We start from the raw sequence: 22807 nt of genomic DNA, 5'->3' as shown, positions 1-22807 counted from the left end.
GGATATTTTCTTGCCTAACCACTATAAATGAACCTAATCAAGAAATCTAACATTTTTACAGTATTGTTATATAATTCGTATTTTCTAATTGTTGCAAAAATGCACTTCAGGTGATTTCCAGGATCCCATGCAAGATTGTGCATTACATTTGGTTGTCCTTAAATCTGGGGTCAGTTCCTCAGCCTATTTTTGTCTTTGATGACACTGTCATTGTTAAAGAGTTCAGGCTGTCTTTTTGTAGAATCTCCTCAGTTTAGATTCAGAGTACTACACATTTTTGGCAGGAGCATTCCAGAAGCGATGTTGCGTCCTTCTCAGTGTGTCAGATCAGGGGCCACACAACTCAGCTTGTTTCATTATTGATGATGTGAACTTTGACCATTGGGTTAGGGTTGTGTCTGCCAGGCTCTCCACTGTAAAATGACTATTTTCTCTTTATAGCTAAGAAGTTTTTTATGGGGAGATGCCATACTTTGAGACTATGTAAGTATCTGTTTCTCATCACACCTTCACCTACTAGTATTTGCATTCATTAATGATTTTAGTCTGAATCAGTTAATATTCTGATGGTCGCAAAATTTTTTTTCCAATTTAGTCATTCCTTCTACATTTATTAGTTGGCATACTGCTGCAAGGAAGAGCTTTTCTTTTTCCTTTATGTAGGTATGTATTATCAGTCTCAACTCATGGATTCTTATTTTATGCATGGGTTATAATTTATTACTGCCATTATTTTGATGCTCAAAGTATCCCTGGTTTGGCCAGTGGGCGCCTCTTCAAGCTTGCTCCTGTATCCTTTTTTTTTTTTTTTTTTTGGTATACGTGGGCCTCTCACCGCTGCAGCCTCTTCCACCACGGAGCACAGGCTCCGGATGCACAGGCCCAGTGGCCATGGCTCATGGGCCCAGCCGCTCCGCAGCATGTGGGATCCTCCCGGACCGGGGCACGAACCCGCGTCCCCTGCATCGGCAGGTGGACTCCCAACCGCTGCGTCACCAGGGAACCCTCCTGTATCCTTTTGACATGTCCCCATCATATATTTTTTTCCAAACATCATCCAACATAGATAGAATTTACTATGTGATAAAGGTGGCATTTAAAATCAGTAAAGAAAGGTGAACAAATTGGGACCATTGGTTAACCCAGTGGTTTTCAAAGTGTGGTGTCCAGATCAGCAGCATAGGCGTCACTTGGAAACATATTAGAAACATAAATTCTCAGGCCCTCTCCCAGTCCTACAGAATCAGAAAACCTGGAGATAGGGCCCAGCAATGTGTGTTTTAACAAATGCTCCAGGGCATTCTGATGCCGGTTCAAGTCTTAGAACCACTGAGTTACCACTTGGGAAAAAATACAGTTAGATACCTTCCTTACACTAACACTTGTGCTGGTTTTCTTTATTTAGTTTTTAAACGTTTAACCCTTTAATCAATCTGGAGGTTTTTCTGGTGTATGGTGTAGGCCAAGGATCTAGTTGTATTTTTTCCTTATGGATTTTATGGTGTCACTGTTTTCACTGGAGGGAGTGCCAGTATCAGTTTGGACATACCTCTTCTCACTGCTTTTTTTTTTTTAATTTTTATTTTTTTGGCTGCGTTGGGTCTTAGTTGCAGCATGCGGGATCTTCATTGAGGCATACAAGATCTTTCGTTGTGGCGCACTGTCTCTTCGTTGCCACACTCGGGCTTCTCTCTAGTTGTGGCGCGCGGGGGTCCAGAACGTGTGGGCTCTGTAGTTTGTGGCACGTGGGCTCTCTTGTTGAGGCGCACGAATTCTGGCGTGCAGGCTTAGTTGCCCCGCGGAATGTGGGATCTTAGTTCCCCGATCAGGGATTGAACCTGTGTCCCCTGCATTGGAAGGTAGATTCTTTACCCCTGGACCACCAAGGAAATCCCCTCACTGCTCTTTTTCTTCAAAACTTTCTTGGCTCTTGAGCCTTCATTTTTCCTGAAAGACTTTATGTATACACACACACACGCATCAATATCTATTCTGTGTCTATATATTCAAGGTGATGAGTTTATGCTGAAATCTCCAATTCTAATTCAACCTCACAGAGTTCTTCCTAACTTTCCTCCTTTCCCCACGAGAACCCTGGCTCTCACCATCATCTACATCTTTACTCATTTCTATATGCACAGGAGGTGGTTAGAGAATTGCTGTCCCCAGACCACTGTGAAAAATGAAGTACCTTCGAAAAGCTTTTTGCTTATGCTCTTCGTTTTCTATGCGTGTCTGTTTTCTTTCCCCATGTGTGTCTCCCAGATTTAAAAAAAAAAAAAATGAGAGAGGGAGAAAAAGCAAACAGCTCCCTATTTATTTAAAAATCTTATAAGCAGAGGGTTGTAACTGCACTTTATGTTCCAAGAACAGATAGGCCAGTCACGAGGGCTGCACCACCTTCCTCCCTCTTCCATGAGGATGGAGTGTTCTGGTGGGTGGGCCATGCATCTCAAGGAGGCAGGCCTGACAGACAGTGCATGCATTTATTTTAAAGTAAGCACCACACTGTTTTTCCAGTTTTTCAACTGAAAGAGAAATAAACCACTGATCCTTGGAACCTGAGTCAGAGGGAGAAGAGAGAAACTTTTTAAAAATTGCTCCTAAGTTAAAAACAATTTTAAATTTAAGTTTGAGAAATTATTCACTATTTCTTCAGATGAGGAGGAGGCGGGCAAGAGACAAAAGTGAAAGGAAGGATGTGACAGTCCTGTAAGCTGGTAGGGAGCTATTATTTAGGGCATAGCTACAAACTCCAGTGCCTTGATTAGGCCTGATGGGAGAATGGCCAAACCAGTTCTGCATCGCCAAGTAGTTACTTTTATGAACCTGGTAAACCACTAAGACCTAGTTATTTCAGCCTCATGGAATACTCACAGAAGATTTCCGAGAAATTCTCTCTTGCTCCCCAAATTGAAAATAGTATAATTGTATCTCTGGGATGTGCCCCCCCACCCCCCATACCACAATCCGCAGATGCTCAAGTCCCTTATATAAAATAGCATAGTATTTGCATATTACCTATGTACATACCCCCGTATACTTTAAATTATCTCTAGATTATCTGTAATACCCAATACAATGTAAGTGCTTTGTAAATAGTTGCTGGAGCACAGCAAGTTCAAAGTTTGCTTTTGGGAATTTTCTGGAATTTTTTTTTTCCTGAATATTTTTGATCCACACTTGGCTGTATCTGAGAATATGGAGCATGTGGATATGTGGCGGGGGAGGCTGACTATTAATATTTTTTCTGATAATAAAAGCAACGTATGCTCCTAAAACTGAAAATGTTACTGTTATTTTTCTGATTATTATTGTTGTTTTATGCTTATTGAAAAAAAAGACAAAGAAAATTGTGAGTGCTAAGTATGTATCAGGCATTGTTCTGAATTCTTGATCTCTATCTGTCTATCTATGTCTATATCTATTCTTTCCATTTAATCCTCCTGCATACCTATAATGTAGGTTGTACTGCCATCCCCTTTAATGAGGAAATAGGCAGATTTTATGTAACTTGCCCAAGATCACATAGTAGGTGGTGGCAGAGTTGGGATTTAACCCAGGCCTTTTTGGTCTCAGAGCCTTTGCCTGCAACCTCTGCATATACTGCCTTCCAAAGAAGGAGAAGGTTAAAAAATCACTGGAAATTCTTTTTTTTCCCCCCACAAAGCTAGCAAATCTTGTTCCGTTATTATGAACTCCATTGAATGTTTGCATTTTTTTTTTTTTTTCTTTGCGGTACGCGGGCCTCTCACTGTGTGGCGTCTCCTGTTGCGGAGCACAGGCTCTGGATGCGCAGGCTCAGCGGCCATGGCTCACGGGCCCAGTCGCTCCGCGGCATGTGGGATCTTCCCAGACCGGGACACGAACCTGTGTCCCCTGGATCGGCAGGCGGACTCTCAACCACTGCACCACCAGGGAAGCCCCTGTTTGCATTTTTTAAAGACAATTTTTTAGAGCAATTTTAGGGTTCACAGCAAAATTGAGAAGGTACATGGAAATTTTTTTATTCAGAGCTAACCCGGTTAATACTTTGTTATATATCCACTCAGCTTTTTGGGGGTATGTCAACCATATATATATATATATATAAAATATATATGTATATAGGTGTGAGTGTCTGACTTTTTCCCCAAATTGGGAACTCACTCTACATATTGCTTTATAACTTGCTTTTTTTCCACCCAGTTTTTCTACCTCAATGAAACTAGATCCTTTTAATGGCTACAACAGCATTTTTTTGGTATGAATGCACCGTAGTTTAACAGATCTTTTATTGTTGGCCATTTCTGCCTCTTTACTACTACAAGCAAGACTTTTCAGTAAATTCTTGTAATGGTATCTTTGTTCTCCTGTCCTTTTTTTCCCTTAGGGTAGTAAATTCCTAGGCATGCATTGCTGGGTCAAAAGGCAGGCACGCTGCAAGTTCTGTGATATCTGTGGCCTCGGTCTGCTGCAAAGACTGGACCCGTTTACACAACCCACCGTGTGTGTGTGCACGTGTACTTGTTTCCCTTCCCCCAGTGGCGCTGGGCATTACCAATCTTTTAACCTCTGCCAGTCTGTTCGGCTGTGACAGTGATTTCTCTTTGTTATTTTAATTTGCATCTCTTTTCTTTTCTCCTCTCCCTTTCCTTCTTGAGGAACTCCTGGGTAAACTTTTGTCCTTGCTGCCTTGCTGCAAATGCTGTACCAGGTCTCCGGTCACCTCCGTGTGACTCCATCCAGGGTCAGTTCTCACTTCCAACTCACTTGCCTTGCAGACTGGAAACAAGGAATCCATCCCTCCTCCTTGACCTACTCTTTTCACTTGGTTTTCAGGACACCACGCCCGGCTGGTGTTCTATATTTCCAGTCACTCTTTTCCAGTCTCCTTTGCTGGTTTTCTCCTCGCTGGTCCAGAAGCCTTGGGATACCCCAAGTTGGCTTAGTCCTGCATCCACTTGTTAATTTATACCTCTTCCTTTCACGATCTCATCCAGCCTCATGGCTTTAAATTTGGTCCGTTCACCTATGACTTGCACCCTGGACCTTTCTGCGGGCAACCTGAGACCGTGTTTCTAGATGTCTAATCAGCATCCTCGAATTAACATGTTAAAAGCTGAGCGATCAGCTTTCCATCTCAGGCAACGGAGATGGAGATTTGGTGTTGCTCAGGCTGAAAACCTGGGTGTCCTCCTTGACGCCATTCTTTCTATTACAACCCACACCCGGTCCATCAACATGTCCTGCCCTCATTACCTTCGAGGAACTGACTGTTTCTCACCCTGACAGCTGCCGTCACCCATATCCACCTCACCACCACTTCTCGACTCAGGAGGCAAAGGCCTCCTAACTGGTCTCCCGGCATCATCTCCCTTTGCTCCCTACACTTCATTTTTGAGCCCATCAGCCAGAATGATCCAACCCATAAGTCGAATCACATCCCTCCTCCAGTGGTTGCCTTTCTCACTAAAAGTAAAAACTGAAGTCCTTCCCAAACGGCCTAAAAAGCCTTCCCTGATCTTTCTGTCACCTCTCTGTTACCCCATCTCAATCATTCCACCCTCACCAAACCGCCTCCTGCCCACAGGCCTTTGTGCTCTTCCTCCAGCCCACTGCTGCTCTTGTCTCAGGGCCTTTGCACCGCCCTGACCTTCTTCCCAAAATATTTCTTCCTTGTGTGTCCTCCTGCCTTTCTCCCTCACCCCCTTCCAGCCCACTCAGATGTCACCTCAGTGAGGGCTTCCCTGATCAATTCAGTGATTTTTTTTTTTAAATTTTACCAAGGTGTGCAACATTACCGTGAACTTTCCCACCACCTCAGTAAGATCCCTCCTGCTCACTTAGCTCTGGTTCCCATTAGTTCCTGTTCCCAGCCCAGCCCCTGGCAACCACTGCGCTGCTTCCTGTCTCTGTAGATTTGCCTTTTCTGGACACTTTATACAAATGGAATCATACATGTGGCCCTGACCAAACCACCTTAATTTCAGTTCCTCCCTACACAACATTCCCTATTCCTTTCCTTGCTTTATTTTCTTTTTAGCAGTATCCCCATATAGTATATATATATTTTGTTTATTTATCTGACTTATTGGCCTCTACAACTAGAATGTGAGCTCCATGGGGGCAGGCACTGTTTGGTTTTTGTCAACTCTTGTACATCCCCTCACTCCTGTGCCCAGAACACAAAGAAGATACTAATAATATAATATAATATAATATATACCATAACATAATATGATATTATACAATGTAATGTAATAATATAATATTAGTATATATATAATATACATATTTAATTAGATTAGTGAGGATGAACATCTTTTTATGTGACTGTGGTTTTTGTGGCCAGTGTCGTGGCTGACCGCTGAGGCAGAGGTAGGACCAGGGAAGTGCTGGGTGCCCTCTCTGGGGAGGTATCAGGCAGAACCCGTCCCCAGCCTCCAAATGCAAGGCTTTGTTTCATTTTACCTCCATCCAGTTGCAGTTGTATCAGTGACTACTCTCCTTGATGGGCATCAGATGCCAGGCATTGGGATTTAAAACCATCTTTAATAGTCTCTGAAAAGCTCCCTGTGTGTTGCTTTCCATCATTGTGCACCTCAGGCAGATACGGCCAAGCCAGAACCTCAAGGAATTTCTGAAGAAGCCAAAAGCCACCCCCTCCCCCGACCCCAGACCCCCAGCTTCTCAAAGTTACAGCTGGGCCCAGCTCGCGGCTTTGGTGTCAGTGGAGAGCTGGTCGAAAGAAAAGGTCCTTTTAGCCAGGAGTCTCGTAAGTAAACACACAGGCCCCTGCAACGCAGGGTAAAACAGACCTGCTCTCTGTGTCACCGGCTGAGAGGCTGCCTTGTGAAACCTCACTTGAAAAAAGAAGAAAAGCTTTCTGTCAGGAAAGCCATCCCCTGTACGTGGCTGCCTCAGTGTGGCCTGGGGTTTAAGGCCGCCTCCAGAGTGTTCTGTAAACTTACTGGCTTTGGAGGGCCGTCAGCCTCGTGGGAATGCCTGTTTGAACAAAGAGTGATGCCACCCCTCAAAACACGAACGCTGGCTGAGGTCGTCCCCCTTTTTCTAATGGTATATTGAAAACTTTTGCATTTTAATCCATAGTATCTGGTCAGACAGTTTTCCCCTCTTTTCTTTCTTTCTCTCTCTTTTCTTCTTCTTTTTTTTTTTTTTTTCTTTTTAGACTTGTGAATTTGTCAGTGTTGGATCAGGATTTTGTATAACCGGAAATTTCCTTCTTTTCTATCGGGCATTTTCTTAGGGTTGTGAGAGGGGCCTGCGGCGGAGTCGGGGGTGGGTGTGAAGTTTATTTACCAGCATTTGCACAGTAAATCTCTTTGAGCAGTGGGCTAGATGCCGGAGACGCAGCAGTGAACTAAGGCAGACAGTCTCGGAATTTAGGATCTAGAGAGGAAAGCGGATAGATGTTGGACAAATAACTGGTGCAGACTGTTCCAGTTGTGACAGATACGATGGAGGAAAGTGCAGGGTGCTCTGGGAGTATATCATTCAGGACTTAACCTAGACTGGGGTCAGGGAGTGTCAAGGAAGGCTTGCCCGAGGAAGTGACACCAGAACTGCAGAAGGATGACAAGCGATTGTCCAGGCCAACAAGGAGAAAAACAATCCAGGCTGAAGGAAGCTTGGAGGCAGGAAAAAGCTTAGTTCAGTCAAGTTACACAGAGAAGGCCCCCGGGGCTGGCCGGGCCTTGGCAGACAGCTGCTCGAGATTATGACCAAAAACAGCAGGAAGGAGGTGCCCAAGCAGCGCTGTCCAGTAGAAATGTGATGTGAACCACAGACACAATTTAAAGTTTTCTAGTAGCCACATTAGAGAAAGTAAAAACAGAAATAAACAGGGGGGAAATTCATTTTAATGATCTATTTTCTTTAGTCCAATATATACCAAATGTTATCGTTTTAACACATGAGATCTGGTGTGTCATTTACACGCCCAGCACATCTCAGTCTGGAGATAGGAAAATGAGACTGTTGCCTGGATATGAGCAGTTTCCTTCCGCTTGCCAGAAAAAAAACCAACCCTGAAACATTGCATCTGATGACGGGGCCTCTTCCTTGTGCCAGTTCCCTGAGAGTGGCTCCCGCCTGCCTACCCATCCAGTCTCCCAGGTTCTTCAGGGGAGACACCGCGGCTGCTGGGGTCATACGAAGATCAGACCTTGTTTAGCTCATCGGAGTGCCTGATTTCCTCTTTTCCTTCAGTCTTCTGGGATTCTAGGAGCATTTTTCTTAGAGCAGGAGACTTACTCTTGTAGGAGAGTGGTGAGTTGGGAGGGAAAGCGATCCTGGATCAGAGTGAGGGTGCCACAGTTACACGCGTGGTGCGGTCAGTGCTACGGTCAGGTACAGAGCGGAGATTTTCACCTTAGCGTCAGGCCCGGCCTGGGGGATGCTGTTTATTATGTACAGGATAGCAAGGCACACAGTTCTCAGAATATGATGTCTGTGTCTTCCCTCCCTCCCACTCCTAATTAACTGATTAATGTTTATTTACACGTGTATTACGTGAATTCATTCTTTTGGGGCCGGGGACTTTGTGGTAAAGGCTGAATTCCCTTTGAACGTGCTGCTCCCTCAATCCTAAAACCCTCCTCAACAGATAGATTGCTTCTGTATATATTTTTAAAGATTCTTAGGATACTTTACAAGTCAAGGGGCACAACTTGTGGGCCTAGGGTGAATTCACTTTTGCGTGTGTAGTTTATACGTGAGTTTTTGTGCTGGTGTTTGCAAGTCTGGTGACTTCATACAAAGTTGACGACAGTGACCTATGTCATGGGGAAAGGGTTTGGAATGTGTGTGCTTACATCATATTTTGAATTTCTTTTTCTTTTTTTCATATTTTGAATTTCTGCTTGAATTTTTAATAATAAGCATGTTTAAAAAATTGTAAGTTAATGTTATTTATTGTGGGGCAAATATTATATAGCATAAATGGGGAAAATTTTAAACTTTTTATTATGGAAAGTTTCAAAGATAAATAAAAGTAGAGAGAATCATATAATGACTGAGTCATCCTGTATCCATTACCCACTTTGAACAGTGAGGAGCACGTGTCCAGTTGTCTTTCATCTCTAGCCCCCACTTTTTGGGGATGTATTTGAAAGCAAATCTTAGGCATCATGTCATTTCATTTGTAAACACTTCGGTATACGTGTGTAACTGATATTGGAAATTGAGAAAAAATACATATGCACTGTGCAGATAATGGAAATTTAAAAAGTGAAACCGTTATTTCATAATCTGACTCTTCAAACACAACTTATTGTTTTTCTCTGCTTCATTTATTTCTTTGCCCCTTTACATACTTATTTTTACAGGGTTTTAATCATGGGGTGCTTTTTATAACTTCATGTTCTTGTTTTTTTTTAAATTAACATTGTAGTGTAAATGATTTTCCATGTTGTTCACTCTTCATAATCATTAATCCAAATCTTTTTTTTTTTTTTTAAGATGTTGGGGGTAGGAGTTTATTAATTAATTAATTTATTTTTGCTGTGTTGGGTCTTCATTTCTGTGCGAGGGCTTTCTCTAGTTGTGGCAAGCGGGGGCCACTCTTCATCGCGCTGCGCGGGCCTCTCACTATGGCGGCTTCTCTTGTTGCGGAGCACAGGCTCCACACATGCAGGCTCAGTAGTTGTGGCTCACGGGCCTAGTTGCTCCGCGGCACGTGGGATCCTCCCAGACCAGGGCTCGTACCCGTGTCCCCTGCATTAGCAGGCAGATTCTCAACCACTGTGCCACGAGGGAAGCCCCATCCAAATCTTAATTGTGGCATAATATTTCACTCATTTGAGATTTGTAATTTTTCAAAAGCGGGAATTTTTTTTATTGTGAAGTGATTACCACAATAAGTTTAGTTAACCCTTATCATCTCAGGTAGATACAAAAAGAATAAAGGGAAAAAGTGGGTTTTTTCCTTGTGATGAGAACTTTTAGGATTTCCTGTCTTTGCATCTTTCCAATAGATCATACAGCAGTGTTAACTGTAGTCACCACGCTGTCCATCACATCCTTGGTCCTTATTTATCTTACAACTGGAAGTTTGTACTTTTTGGCTACCTTCATCCAATTCCTCCGCTTTGCTGATTTGTTTAAAAGCAGAACCTTAACCATGAAAGTGCTCTTCTAGCTGGGCTCCTGGATTTCACTATTCCGAGACCGTTGAAAAGGAGGCTTGTTCATTGAAACCCTTTCTCTGCTGTGTTTACAGACACGTCCTCAATTCTGTGCAACGGGGAGAGGTGGTATAGTCACCGAGGTTCCCTGAGGGCGCAGAGAATGGATGAGCTGCTCAGATGGGACTAGTCTAGGAATCCTCCGAATTAATGGGTGATGAGGACCACCCCCGCCTTGGGATAGAGGAGCTCTAATGACAAGGCCACAGTAATTAATGTGAACTGACAGTTTATCCTAAAAATGCAACTTTCCCAGATCTGTATTTATTTCCTCTAAATCACTTTAAAAATAGGCTATAGCTTTACAAACAGTGAGATTCACCAAGACACATGAGGCTTTTTTTTGTTTCCTACATGAAGGGGACCCTCAGTTGATTCAAGAGGGACTCTTTGTCTATAATGTACCTTATTAGATAGATGACTCAGATGAATAGCCAGTTCTGAAGTGTCTATGTCAGTGCTTTTTTTTTTTTTTTTTTTTTTTTTTTTGCGGTACGCGGACCTCTCACTGTTGTGGCCTCTCCCGTTGCGGAGAACAGGCTCCGGACGCGCAGCCTCAGCGGCCATGGCTCACGGGCCCAGCCACTCCGCGGCATGTGGGATCTTCCCAGACCGGGACACGAGCCCGCGTCCCCTGCATCGGCAGGCGGACTCTCAACCACTGCGCCACCAGGGAAGCCCCATTTTTTTTATTTTTTATTTTTTTGTAAGTAAAGAAAAGCATGTGTAGCTTCAGGGGTTTGGACTGTAGAACACTGTGACCCTGAATCAAGAGAAATAAGGACAATCATGACTGACGAATCTGTCATGTACCTAAATGAGGATGCATGTGCCTAACCTCTCCTCCATCATTCTTGTGGTTGGAGGCGAGCCGTCCCTCTTCCTCCCATGTGAAGGGCAGACTCTCCATCCATGCTTTGGAGCCCACCCTTTCCTGCCTTCTCAGGACTCCTTTCTGACTTTGCTCCTGCCTCTCTGACTGGTCTTCTTCCCCAACCTGCTTCACCCCGCAACGTGCTAGCTCTTTGCCTGAAACTTCAGATCACAGTTGAGCTGTCAGTTCCTCAGGAAACTTTTCCTGATGCCCTGACCAGGCCAAATATCCAGCACTGATGGGACCATAAGGTCTCTTGCATGAAATCTGTTTCACAGTTGCAACTTTACATTTCTTTGTGACATTATTTAGTCACTTCTGTTTCTCCCACTGACTTGTGAGATTCCTAAAAGCAGAGACTATGTCCACTTTCTTTCTTCATTATAACCCAGCTTCTAGCACAGTGTCAGGCACATAAAGGATGCCCAGAAAATGCTTCTTGAATGAATGCACAAGAAAAAGAGGAGAAAAATAAAAGTTTAAAAACTGGCTTTGTAAAATGAAGCTCTTTTCATTTTTAGAGGAGTTGATGCAACCGTCAGTCAACCAAGACTTTAAACTTTTATTTATTTATTTATTTATGGCTGCGTTGGGTCTTTGTTGGTGCGTGCGGGCTTTCTCTTGTTGTGGCGAGTGGGGGCTACTCTTCATTGTGGTGTGCGGCTTCTCATTGCGGTGGCTTCTCTTGTTGCGGAGCACGGGCTCTAGGTGCGTGGGCTTCAGTAGTTGTGGCGCACGGGCTCTAGAGCGCAGAGTCAGTAGTTGTGGTGCATGGGCTTAGTTGCTCCGCGGCATGTGGGATCTTCCCGGACCAGAGCTTGAACCCGTGTCCCCTGCATTGGCAGGCGGATTCTTAACCACTGCACCACCAGGGAAGCCCCAGCCAAGACTTTAATTTGGAGATAATTAAGGATACATTCCAAGCAGTAGCCTACAGAAGGAGCTTCAAGGCCAAGGTAGACGCTTCCTTACACCATGTGTTCTGGGAAGACTCTGCCAAGGCTTGAGTGATGGGGGCCGAGGGAAGGTGGGTGAAGCAGAGTCAACCTTGGTACCCTAACAAGAATTCCAGTGTCTACAACGTGCTGCTAGCTTGGTAGAAGAGGCTTTCTCTTGTTAGGCTCTGGCTAAGGTTGGAAGCCAAAGAGACATCGTAACAGTAAATCCTGGAAGCCTCTGGCTTTCTTTACTGCGAAGGGAATGTGAAACAGTGTTCTCTTTAAACCTGGGGTAGCCTCCAGTCTGTGTGTGTCTGAGTTAACGGGGAGCCAGGGAAGGGAAAGGAGACTGTTTACTCTCTGCCCTTCTGGAATTTCCTCTGGTTCCGTTCCTCTGTGCACCAGTGTTTCACAGCTACGTGTAGAATGAACACTGACCTGTTAATGAATGCCCTGTTTATTTTCACTTTCTTTTGATGGGCCTATGGGATTGAGGGCAGAAGGAGGCCGGAAGAAGGAGGTTTGTTTGTTCCACTGAACAGCTCTGTTAAGGCCAAATCAATCACATCTTCCTCGGGCTTCTGAGACTCTTGGCCAGAGAGTACTTGGTCTCCCTTAAAAATATCCTACTTTGTGTCCTGTTTTGTTTTTCTCAAATTTCCAGGTAAATCCTTACATTTGTATTCTGAGTTAGGAAGAAAATATTTTTTCTCTTAAATGATATAAGCGTATACATGCACATACATTTTGGTGGTGTGAGAGCAGGGAAGGGCAGTGATGATAGAAGATTCTAAAGCAGAAAGTTCCTTCATACACTGCAGTGAAACTGCCCAGGCAGGGCTTCTGGTCTTAACTGAATTGCACTAAAGGGACACAGTTTGGCAGTTCTGGTTTATGTAGTTTTTTTCTTCTGTCGGAATGAGGAAGGCAACTTCCATGCCCTATTTATCTATACTTATTGGTACCATATGCAAACAGCATATTAAAAAGCCCATGTCAGGAAAGGGAAAAAGTAAGTCTTAGAAAAATATTACTCATCCTTGTTGCACGTAACAACTCTTCCCAATAGGAAATTATTAACCTGAAGCCACTTGCAAATCTGAGGCTTTGAAGTAAGGGAAAATAACCATCAGAGCTACTCCCTAAGCAGCTTGATTGTATATTTTCTACCTTTTCATGTGTCAAAATGTGTATGTAACATTGAGTTTGTGTAAGTTTTTTAGTTTACAGTCACTGTTTGTTCTTTAGGTAGGCTGGCTTGAAAAAGAAAAGCTATTATGGAAAATGTCAAAATACACAAAAGTAGAAAGAATAGTCCATGAACCCCTATGTGCCCATCACTCAGATCCACAGCGGGCTACAGGTGGCCATTCCCACCCCACCCTCCACGGGGTTATTTTCACATAAATCTCAGACATGTTTCATTTACAAATATTTCAGTATGGATCTCTTAAAGATAAGGGCTCTTAAAAACCATAACCATGATACCAGCTTCATACCTGAGAAGCTTAATGGTAATTATTTAATCTCATCAAATATTCAGAGAGTTTTTAACGTTTCCCCAGCTGTCTTCAACATTATTTTCCCCCCACCATTGGTTTGTTTGAATCAGGATCCAAACAGGATTGATAAGTCTCTTAAGTCCCTCTCCCTTGCCCCGCAACCAGGGATGGAACCCGGGCCCTTGGCAGTGAAAGCTCGGAGTCCTAACCAGTGGACTGCCAGGGAATTTCTTCTTTCTCTTTTAACCAATATGTTCTCCTTCTTTTTATCCCTTACAGCTCATTGTTGAAGAAACTGGACAGTTTGTCCTGTAGCTTCCCACATATTGGGTTTTGCTGTTTGTGTCCCTGAAATGTGTTTTAACATGTTCCTCTGTCCCTCTGTGTTTCTTGTAATCTCATACCTGTTGAGATCTAGATCTAGTGACTTGATCTGATCCAGGTTCTTATTTTTTTCTTTTTAATGAGGTGGTGTGTGTTTCCACCAGGAAGCACGCTATGTCTTCTTGTCTCTTCTGGTGTGCCAGCTTTTAAAGGGATCTCCTGGCACAGTCCTTGAGGATTTTCCTAATTCTTTCCCCCTAGCTTCTAATCTCCAGCCCTACCGCTGTATGTTGACCTCCATAAAGTAGCTTTACAAGGTATTGGTAACCAGTGGGTACTTAGAAGAGAAGAAGGACATTTGCTGAAGTTAGCATGAGCTCATGACTTTGGCTTTTTCGGAGGAACTAAAGTCTCTTGCCGTCGAAATATTTTCATTGTATATGTTCCACTTGGTCGTAATTGAATCTGACTTCCCCCAGCCATGCTCTACGTTTGTGCTTTTTGCAGCCCCTGCCTATGATTTGCCCAAAGCTTTGATTCCAAGGGCCTGATGGGCCTGTGGGGACCGACTAGTGTGCTCGGTGGGGAGCCATGGGGCTTTCCTAACACGTGCTGGAAAGGGGGAAAAGGGCGAGTCTCCCTTCTGCTACCCTGCTCCCAGAAGACACTGCCATCGCCTGGCCCAAGCTACCAGCTACTCCTGCCTGGAGTATTGCAGTGACTTCCTCCCCGGTCTTGTCTGCTTCATCTCTTGCTCCTCCTGCAGCTGGAGTGACTGCGCTGCAACAGAAGTCACGTCCCTTCCTTGCTCACGAGCCTCCAGTGGCTCCCAATCTCCCGCCGAGTAAACGCCAGCGACCATGCCAGTGCTCCAAGGCCTTCCTTGTGAGCTTCCAGTTTCCTACCACCCTCATCTCCTGCTCCTCTCTTTCCCCATCCACTCCAGCCACACTGACCTCCCCGCCATTCCTCAGATCTGCCAGGCGTGCCCCCATCTGGGGCCTCTGTGTCTTATTCTCTCTCTGCCTAGAATATCCTTCCTCCAGATACTTACGTGGCTCCCCTGCCTCATCCTTCTCGAAGTCTTTGCTCCATTGTCACTTTCCTGGCGAGACTTTCTCGCCACCCCAGACCCTCCTCCCACCTCTAGCACTCTTCATCCCTTCCCCTCCTTTCATTTTTTTTTCTACTGCATTTGCCACTAACAGATTGTGCAATTTACTTTAAAAACAAAAAACATTGCCTAGTGTCTGTTTGCCCCAACTAGAATATAAGCCCCCTGGGGCACAGCTTTTTGTCTGTTCTGTGCCTGTTGAATCTCACCGACCAGAAGAGTTTGTGCTCGCTGCACACGTGTGGACTGCATGATTACAGATGGAGCAGGGCCGGATGAGGTGGACGGTGGCTGGTGAGCCTCCTACGCTCAATCTGGTTCTAGTTCTGGAACTTGACTTACTACACCCATGTTTTCATCAGTTTCTTGATTTTTGAGCAGTGCCTGAAAAGGTGGGGGAAGACCTGGTGCAAGAGAAAGGCCCTTTGTAGAGTTGATGGCATTGCCGCAGTGAAACCTGAGGGCCCCAGAGGAGAGGTGGCTAATGCTGCTATTTATAGCTCAGATTCCAGTGTATGTTCTCCAGCCACACTTACTCCTTTCAGCCTCCCCTGTATGCTCAAGTCTGTCACTCAATTAGCTAATGGTTTCTTTAGTCCCATTATGCATTGTAGTGCTCCCCTGGCTCAGGTGTGTTCTTTTTGTTTTTGTTTTTTAAGAGAATGACAGTGTTCTATTGTCAGAGGTTTAATTCTTTAATAGCTGTGCCAATTAAAAAAAAACCACAACCCTTTCCCAATGTTTTATCATGCAATTTTCCAACATACAAAAGAGTTGAAAGAATAACACAATGAATGCCCAAATGCCCTTCACCGGGAACCAACACTTCTTAAGATTTTGCTGCATTTGTTTTACCTGTATGTGTGAGCCTGTGGGTGTGTGTGTGTTTTTTTCCCTGAACCATTTGAAGGTAAACTGCAGACATCGTGACACGTCACTCCTGAAAACTTCAGCCTATTTTCCTACAAAACAGTTTGAGAATAAGTGCAGACATCATCATAATATACTCTTGGATCTCCCGAGAATGAGGCCATTCCTAAATACAGCCACAGTACCATTAGTGAACCTAAGAAAATCAACAGTAATTTCAGACATCATTCAATATCCAGTCTGGATGCAAATTTCTCCAATCGTCCCAAGAATGTATTTTTCAAACCAAGGTTTTGTCAAAATTTATGCAAGGCATTTGGTACTTATGTTCCTTTAAATCTAAAAGAGTCTTCTTCCTGCCTGCCCCCGCTCCCCTTTTAAATTTATTTAATGACATTGACTTTTCGAGGAGTCTGGGATGGTTACCGTATGGATGTCCCATATTCTGGGCTGGTCTGATTGCTTCCTCGTGGTATCACTGAATTTATTCCTCTATCCCCTTATTTCATGTAAGCTGGGAAAGAGGTTTCGAGGCTTGATTGGATTCAGGTTAAATGCTTTTGAAAGAAGACTTTAAAAGTGATGTTGTGGGTTTCCCTGGTGGCACAGTGGTTGAGAGCCCGCCTGCCGATGCAGGGGACACGGGTTCGTGCCCCGGTCCAGGAGGATCCCACATGCCGCGGAGCGGCTGGGCCCGTGAGCCATGGCCGCTGAGCCTGCGCGTCCGGAGCCTGTGCTCCGCAACGGGAGAGGCCATAGCAGTGAGAGGCCCGCGTACCGCAAAAAAAAAAAAAAAAAAAAGTGATGTTGTGTACTTCATCCTGTATCATGTCAGGAAACATGTGGGTGTTGAGTTGTCTTGCTCTGAGTGATGCTCACTTCGATCACTTGGTTATGATTGAAGTGATGCTTAGAGGTCTCTCTGAACTGTTTCTCTTTTAAGTAAATAGAACAGTAGAGCATTTTGTTCTCAAAAGCTTAGTTTAAAGAAAAAATAAAAAAACCTCCCCTGTCACTGGCTCTTTTTGAAGGTCAGATGTGTCTCTAAGAGTTGCAAGGTAACTTCCAAGCCTATATGTATATAATGACTGCTGGACATGATGAGCAGGTAAACCAGACAGAAGAGCTGAGTTGGAGCTTTGAGTTGAGACCGTGGAGAGGAAAATGTGGGCTCTGCCCCTGGCTTTGTCAGAGGACCATGGCAGGGTGGCTGTTAGGAGGTTGAAATTAGCAGCAAGAGGCCTTGGGCTCTTCCAGCTTCCTGTTGAACATTATCATTCTTCCAGAAAGGAGGGGAAAGGTACCCACACTCCATTTGTAAAGTGATGGCCTTTGAGATATCAAGGAGGGAATTAAGGAGCCCTTCTAGAATTCTCATCCCGGCATGTTCCTGAGAGTGGTGTACCGGACATCTTTAGGAAGTGTCCTAGATACAAGATGAGAGGACCATACGTCCTTGTGATAGGTATGTGGGTGATCTTGGAAGATTTTTGCTGACCTTGGAGTTTGTTGTCGAAAGCTGAAAAAGGCTTGGAAAGGTCAGGAGAAGAGCAAGTATACAATGAAAAAATTAGATTGAGAGAAATCAGGACTTTTCAGCCTAAAAACAGGAGAGTCAACAGGGAGATAATAAAAATGACAGTTTATTGGGAACTTACCAGGTGCTGTTTAATTCATTACATGTGTTCCCTGAACAATGTGTTCTTACTGCTCCTGTTTTGCAAGGTAGAGAGACCAGTGCTCAAGTTAAGTAATTTGTGTAGTACCGCATAGTACTAGATAGAACTGAGATTTGAATGCAGTCTGTCTGACTGGTACCCGCCCTCGACCTCTGTGCTTTGCTGTCTGCTAGGGACTTATACCCTGGATCTCAGTATGATAGAGTAGGGAGGTGCTCCTTGACTTTAGAAAAATAAATAAATAAACATTTATTACCTCATAGTTTCGGTGAGTCAGGTTTTGGGAGCGGCTTAGCTGGGCAGTCTGGCCTGGGATCTTCCACGAGGTTGCACTCGATACATTGGCTGGGCCGCAATCATCTGAGAGCTAGACCAGGGCTGGAGGATCCATCTCCAAGGTGGCTCATCTGCACGGCGGGCATGTGGTGCTGGTTGAAAGGCCTCAGTTCTTTCCCTCTCTTGGACTTTTGAAGGAGCTAGTTTTCAGGTTGCAAGTGTTCTTTTATAGAAATATTTGGAACTCACCAAGCCCCTTAGTAAAACTGACTGAAAACAGACTCAAAAGGATTTGGAGAGATCCATCACAGGGAAGAAAGGTTAAGGGGAGGGAGAGGTGCTTCAAGAGCTTGAAAACATGAGGGAAAACTGGTTTCTACCTTATTATAGTAGACCCTTGAATTGATCGAGACTGTTTTTTTTTTTTTTTTTGCTAGGTTCTTAAAGGGCTGTGTCTGTTTCTTGGAGAGATGCAGGGTAGACTGTTTTGGTGAGGGGAGGTTGTCTCTAGGAAATGCTCATGGAGGTAGTTATTTATACATACCCTGCCTTGTTCTAGAAAACCAGCTTATAATAATACAGTAGCAACAAAGAGAGAAAATGAAGTGGCGGTTTGATGGATACTGTGGGTGGGGAAGGAGGTTGGAATATGTGGCACTTTCCTGGTCTGGCTTTGTAAGATGTGGGGTGGCATGGAAGGGCTGCATACTCTTTGGAAATCCTCATAAACGCTGCTCTTTCTTGGTAATTATTGAACGGCTCTGAACTGGAGGCTCTGGGTCCTCAGCAGTAACTGGATGGAGGCCATTCGGTGCGGCCAGGCTTGGTGGGTGGGGTCAGGGGTGTGTGTGCAGCAGTTTCCAGCCTGCCTAGGGTTTGGTGCTTCTGCCTCGTGCCAGTTAGTTCTGTTTCTTGTTCGCCCACAGGGCTGAATTTGCCTAGTGTTCCAGGGGCTGGGTGACTCTGAGCTGCCTTCTCACCTCACTGATGGAGCCAGGTGTTGACTAGTCTCTCCCTGTGGGACTTACCCAGGACCGTGTAACGATGGGGCTGACTTGCTTTTACTGAACTTTTGTCGTTTTAAACTTTTTTCCGCCTTAGTTCAAAGTGAAACATTTTCCGGATTGAAAATTAAAAAACACTTTTTAGCCCAAATAATAAGTCCCTGAAATCCTTTATCTAGAGATGACTCCTGATAACGTTTCTTTAGGGTCTCCTGACCTGTTTCGATTCTTTTTGCCACCCCTCTTCCTATGGGTGGGGGGGATGCTATTTGTAACTGCTTTCTTCCTCTGTATGCTGTCAGTATCTCTTACTCTTTTCTTATGGTCCTGCAGGTATAAGCAAACAAATAAATAAAGTAGAAATTACCTAGTGAACCTAATGATATAAAATGTTCAGAAAAAAATGAGCACAGCCTTCCCCACCAGCCTGATACCGTGGTGACAGTTAGGCATATTCCTTCCCGTTCCTTTTTCTGTGCCACGAGACAAGTTTGAAGATGTAGAAAAAAGTTGCCAGGAAAGCCAGAGTCGGTGAAGTGGGAGCTTATAACTTACAGAATCTGAACTCAGTGTGCATTTGCTTTTGTCCATCCATGTTGCTTTTTGTGTCCAACAGTGGAGAACACACAGCTGACCCTGAACCTGCAGACAGAGAACAAAGGCGGTGTTGTCTCGGGTGGTGAGCTGACAATTTTCCTGGACGGGCCGGCTGTTGATCTGGGAAGCGTGCCTAATGGCAGCGCCGTGACGGATGGTGAGTGCCGCCCTGCTCCCCAGGGCTGTGCCGGGATGGGACAGGGCGGGGCAGGGCGGGGCAGAGGAGGTGCCCAGATCTTGGTTCTCTACCAGATACCTGGGTTTGGGTACTGCACAGCCAGCCCTGACTCTCCTTTTTTTTTTTTTTTTTTTTTAACTGAGGCTTAGGGGTCCTGGGCAAGTCCCTTAACTGCTTTAGGACCAAAATAAATACCAAGCCTTTGTAAGCGTGTTGTTGTTTTGGTTCTAGAGCAGAGAAAAACATGTTTTCAGCCCACATGGACTTTGTAAAATAAAACATCTTTATTAAATGTTACTTGGGCCCATTTTTCTTCTTCCCAATCCAGTTAAACTTCCTGGAGAGCTTGAGAGTGTCTTTTATGAGATGGTCTTGGTTGGAAAAGGGGAACTGTGTGTCTCAGAGATTCACACTAGCTGAATACAGGCAAGAAGCAGGGAAATTGGAGTGTCTCCTGCTCTGTCCTGAATGTTGGCGGTTTGTTTCTTTTCATCTAGTTTGAAATTAGTCACTTTTGGATCTAGCAGGAAATTACTTCATGAAGTCTGAGGTCCAAAACCGGTTGGCTTTCTCCATAATTTTTCTTGTTAAGCGTGATGTAACTATGGCACCTTCCAGGCCCCAAGCAGGCTTTCTGTAGCTTCAAGGGGTGGGGTTTGAATTCTATCTGAAGGGCATTTGAGTGGAATCTCAGTGATTGGATGGGCCTTGACTTCTGAGAATCCTCCCTCAACTGACCTCCGTGGTGCTTGGGGTACTTCTGGTACATCTAGAAAAACCTGCATCATTCACTCATTCAGCACATACATCCACAGCTGAGCACCTGGTATGTACTAGCTCTCGGACCAGGTGCTAGCCAGACATCAGGGGCAAAATTCACATGGTCTCTACTCCCTAGAGCTTGTGATCTACTTGGCAGGGGCAGAGGATGTTAGATATCAAATGAGTAAACACAGAAATAATTATATAACTGTAACTGTGAACAAATCTATGAAGGAAGAGTACTGGGTGGTATGAGGTTCCTTTACTTGAGGGGGAATCTCATCTAAATTGGGGGGCCAGGGAAGGTTTCCCTGAGGAAACTGAGTCCTGCTGGAGTACAAGGAGTTTGGACAGGCCAAGGCGGGGGGTGTGGGGTGTAGGGGCAGCTGAGTAAGAGGTGGAGGGGTCTCACATGCAGAGGCTCTGAGGTGGGAGCGAACGTGGCCTGCAGCGGGTACAGAGGCAGCCAGGGCAGCTGGATCGTGGGGAGCGAGAAAGAGGTGCTGGGAGGTGAGATCAGTCAGGTCACACAGCCTCGAAGACCTTGGTAAGGATTGTGAACCTCAACCTAAGAAGTAGAAAGCTGTTGAGGGGTTTTTAATCAGGAGAGTATCATGATTTGATTTAGATCGAATCTGATTTGGCTTTTTAAAAGCTCTCTGGTTGCTGCGATGTGGAGAGATGCCCCAATTCCTTGCCTCCACTTTGCATGGCCAGCATCTATCCTCTGTCTCACGGGGTGTGGTTCATTTAACATATAAGGCAACACGCTTGTAAGTGCCTTAGACATTCTTGAAGGGCTTGGGAAGAGCTGTTTCCCAGGTTTGAGCCCCTCTGTTCCGCAGCCCTGATCAGACCTCACCCAGCCGCCCCTGTCCTTGTCATGCTGGAGGCTGCAGGTTGCTGGACCGTTGGTGTCCCCCTGGGGTGGGTAACTTTAAAACATGCACTTAGCGCTGTTCCTGTACCCACATCTCAAACAGAGGTGTGAGCTTCTCAACGTTTCTGCCTTTTTTTTGTGTGATTGTTCCCTTTTCCAGGTTCACAGCCGCCTTCGAGAGAATCCAGCGGGACGGCTGTCACTCCAGAGAACCGGCACCAGCCCCCCAGCACAAACTGCTTTGGTGGGAGATCCCGGTAAGACACCTCCCTCCTTGTGAATGAGGAGGAGCCTGGAAGTTGCTTAGAGCTCTTGAAAACATGTTGGGAAGCGGCGAGGAACAATTTATGTTAGAAACTGTTGGAAATTTCCAGAGAGCTTATAACTGACTTATAAGTATGTTAAGATGGCCCAGAGAGGAATACAAAACTCAGGATTCTCGGAAGGGTCAAGGGTGCCTTGACAAAGCTTGGGACTGACTCAGTTGGTTATTTGGCTGAGCGGAACTGTTGAACAGAGCTTGACTGCTTTTTATGCATCAGGTACAGTAGCCACAGTTATCCTTTCAGGATGCACATAGGAACACTTAGAGCAGTGGTTCCTTGTATGTGAAATTTTCTGTCTGTACATTTCTATTTGCGGGGGGTGATCCATGATTCCCTTTGGAGTGTTGGTTAAGACCTCCTGCACACAGAGTCTGACCTGTATTATACTTGTTATATACATCCCAAATGACTTAATTTTATTTACCGACATTCCCATCTTATACCTGTGTTAATGGTGCAAACTCCTCTCCACGGTCACTGAATTCCCAGGCAGAGGAATAGTTTTAAGTGTATTTGAGAGATGGGGAGGAGGTTGGGAACCTGCTTTTTTAAATAAATAAATTTATTTATTTATTTATTTATTTTTGGCTGCGTTGGGTCTTCGTTGCTGTGTGCATGGGCTTTCTCCAGTTGTGGCGAGCGGGGGCTACTCTTCGTTGAGGTGCGCAGGCTTCTCATTGCGGTGGCTTCTCTTGTTGCCGAGCATGGTCTCTAGTGTGCGGGCTTCAGTAGTTGTGGCACACGGACTCAGTAGTTGTGGCTCGCAGGCTCTAGAGCGCAGGCTCAGTAGTTGTGGCACACGGGCTTAGTTGCTCCGCGGCACGTGGGATCTTCCCGGACCAGGGCTCGAACCCGTGTCCCCTGCATTGGCAGGCAGATTCTTAACCAATGCACCACCAGGGAAGTCCCGGGAACCTGTTGTATTGTTTATTACAATGTACAAAATCCCCAGACATTTTAAGGAAATTTTAAGGAAAAGAATCATATGGAATGTAGTTTGTATCTGCAGAGAGTAGGTGAATAACTGGTAAAAATCCTCCCAAACCAATCCCGGGCGGTGGGGGAATAATGCTTTAAAAACAAAGCATATTTTAGCCAATACCCACAACATCTGGAAAGATCCCTCTGAGGACAGCCTTCAGCCTCTCTGGATTTGGTTGTTTTGAGGGTTTGTGAGGTCTTGATGCTTGCCAGGTGTCAGGAACAAGAGAGGGTTGGATGTTTGGATCTTTTGTCTATAGCATCATTAGAAGCAGAGGTGCTATTTGCCTGTCATCTTTTCTCCAAGCCTCTGCA

At 44.9% G+C, this 22807-nt stretch overlaps 1 protein-coding gene across 4 annotated transcripts in view; it reads left to right on the top strand.

The window, feature by feature from the left end:
- The window catches only part of WWP2 (WW domain containing E3 ubiquitin protein ligase 2), a 157886-nt gene that overhangs the window by 51756 nt on the left and 83323 nt on the right, over nucleotides 1-22807 (top strand). For all 4 annotated transcript variants that reach the window (XM_029241206.1, XM_029241211.1, XM_029241219.1 and 1 more), the window contains 2 exons: nucleotides 19385-19522; nucleotides 21346-21442. In XM_029241206.1, coding sequence (XP_029097039.1) covers nucleotides 19385-19522; nucleotides 21346-21442 — 235 coding nt within the window. The remainder of the gene's footprint in view (nucleotides 1-19384; nucleotides 19523-21345; nucleotides 21443-22807) is intronic.

The sequence above is a fragment of the Monodon monoceros genome, unplaced genomic scaffold, assembly GCF_005190385.1.
Source record: "Monodon monoceros isolate NGI ecotype Baffin Bay Population unplaced genomic scaffold, NGI_Narwhal_1 Super_Scaffold_10, whole genome shotgun sequence".
Taxonomy (NCBI): Eukaryota; Metazoa; Chordata; class Mammalia; order Artiodactyla; family Monodontidae; genus Monodon; species Monodon monoceros.
Note: the sequence above shows the minus strand (reverse complement) of the source record. Positions and strands in the feature narration are given on the sequence as shown.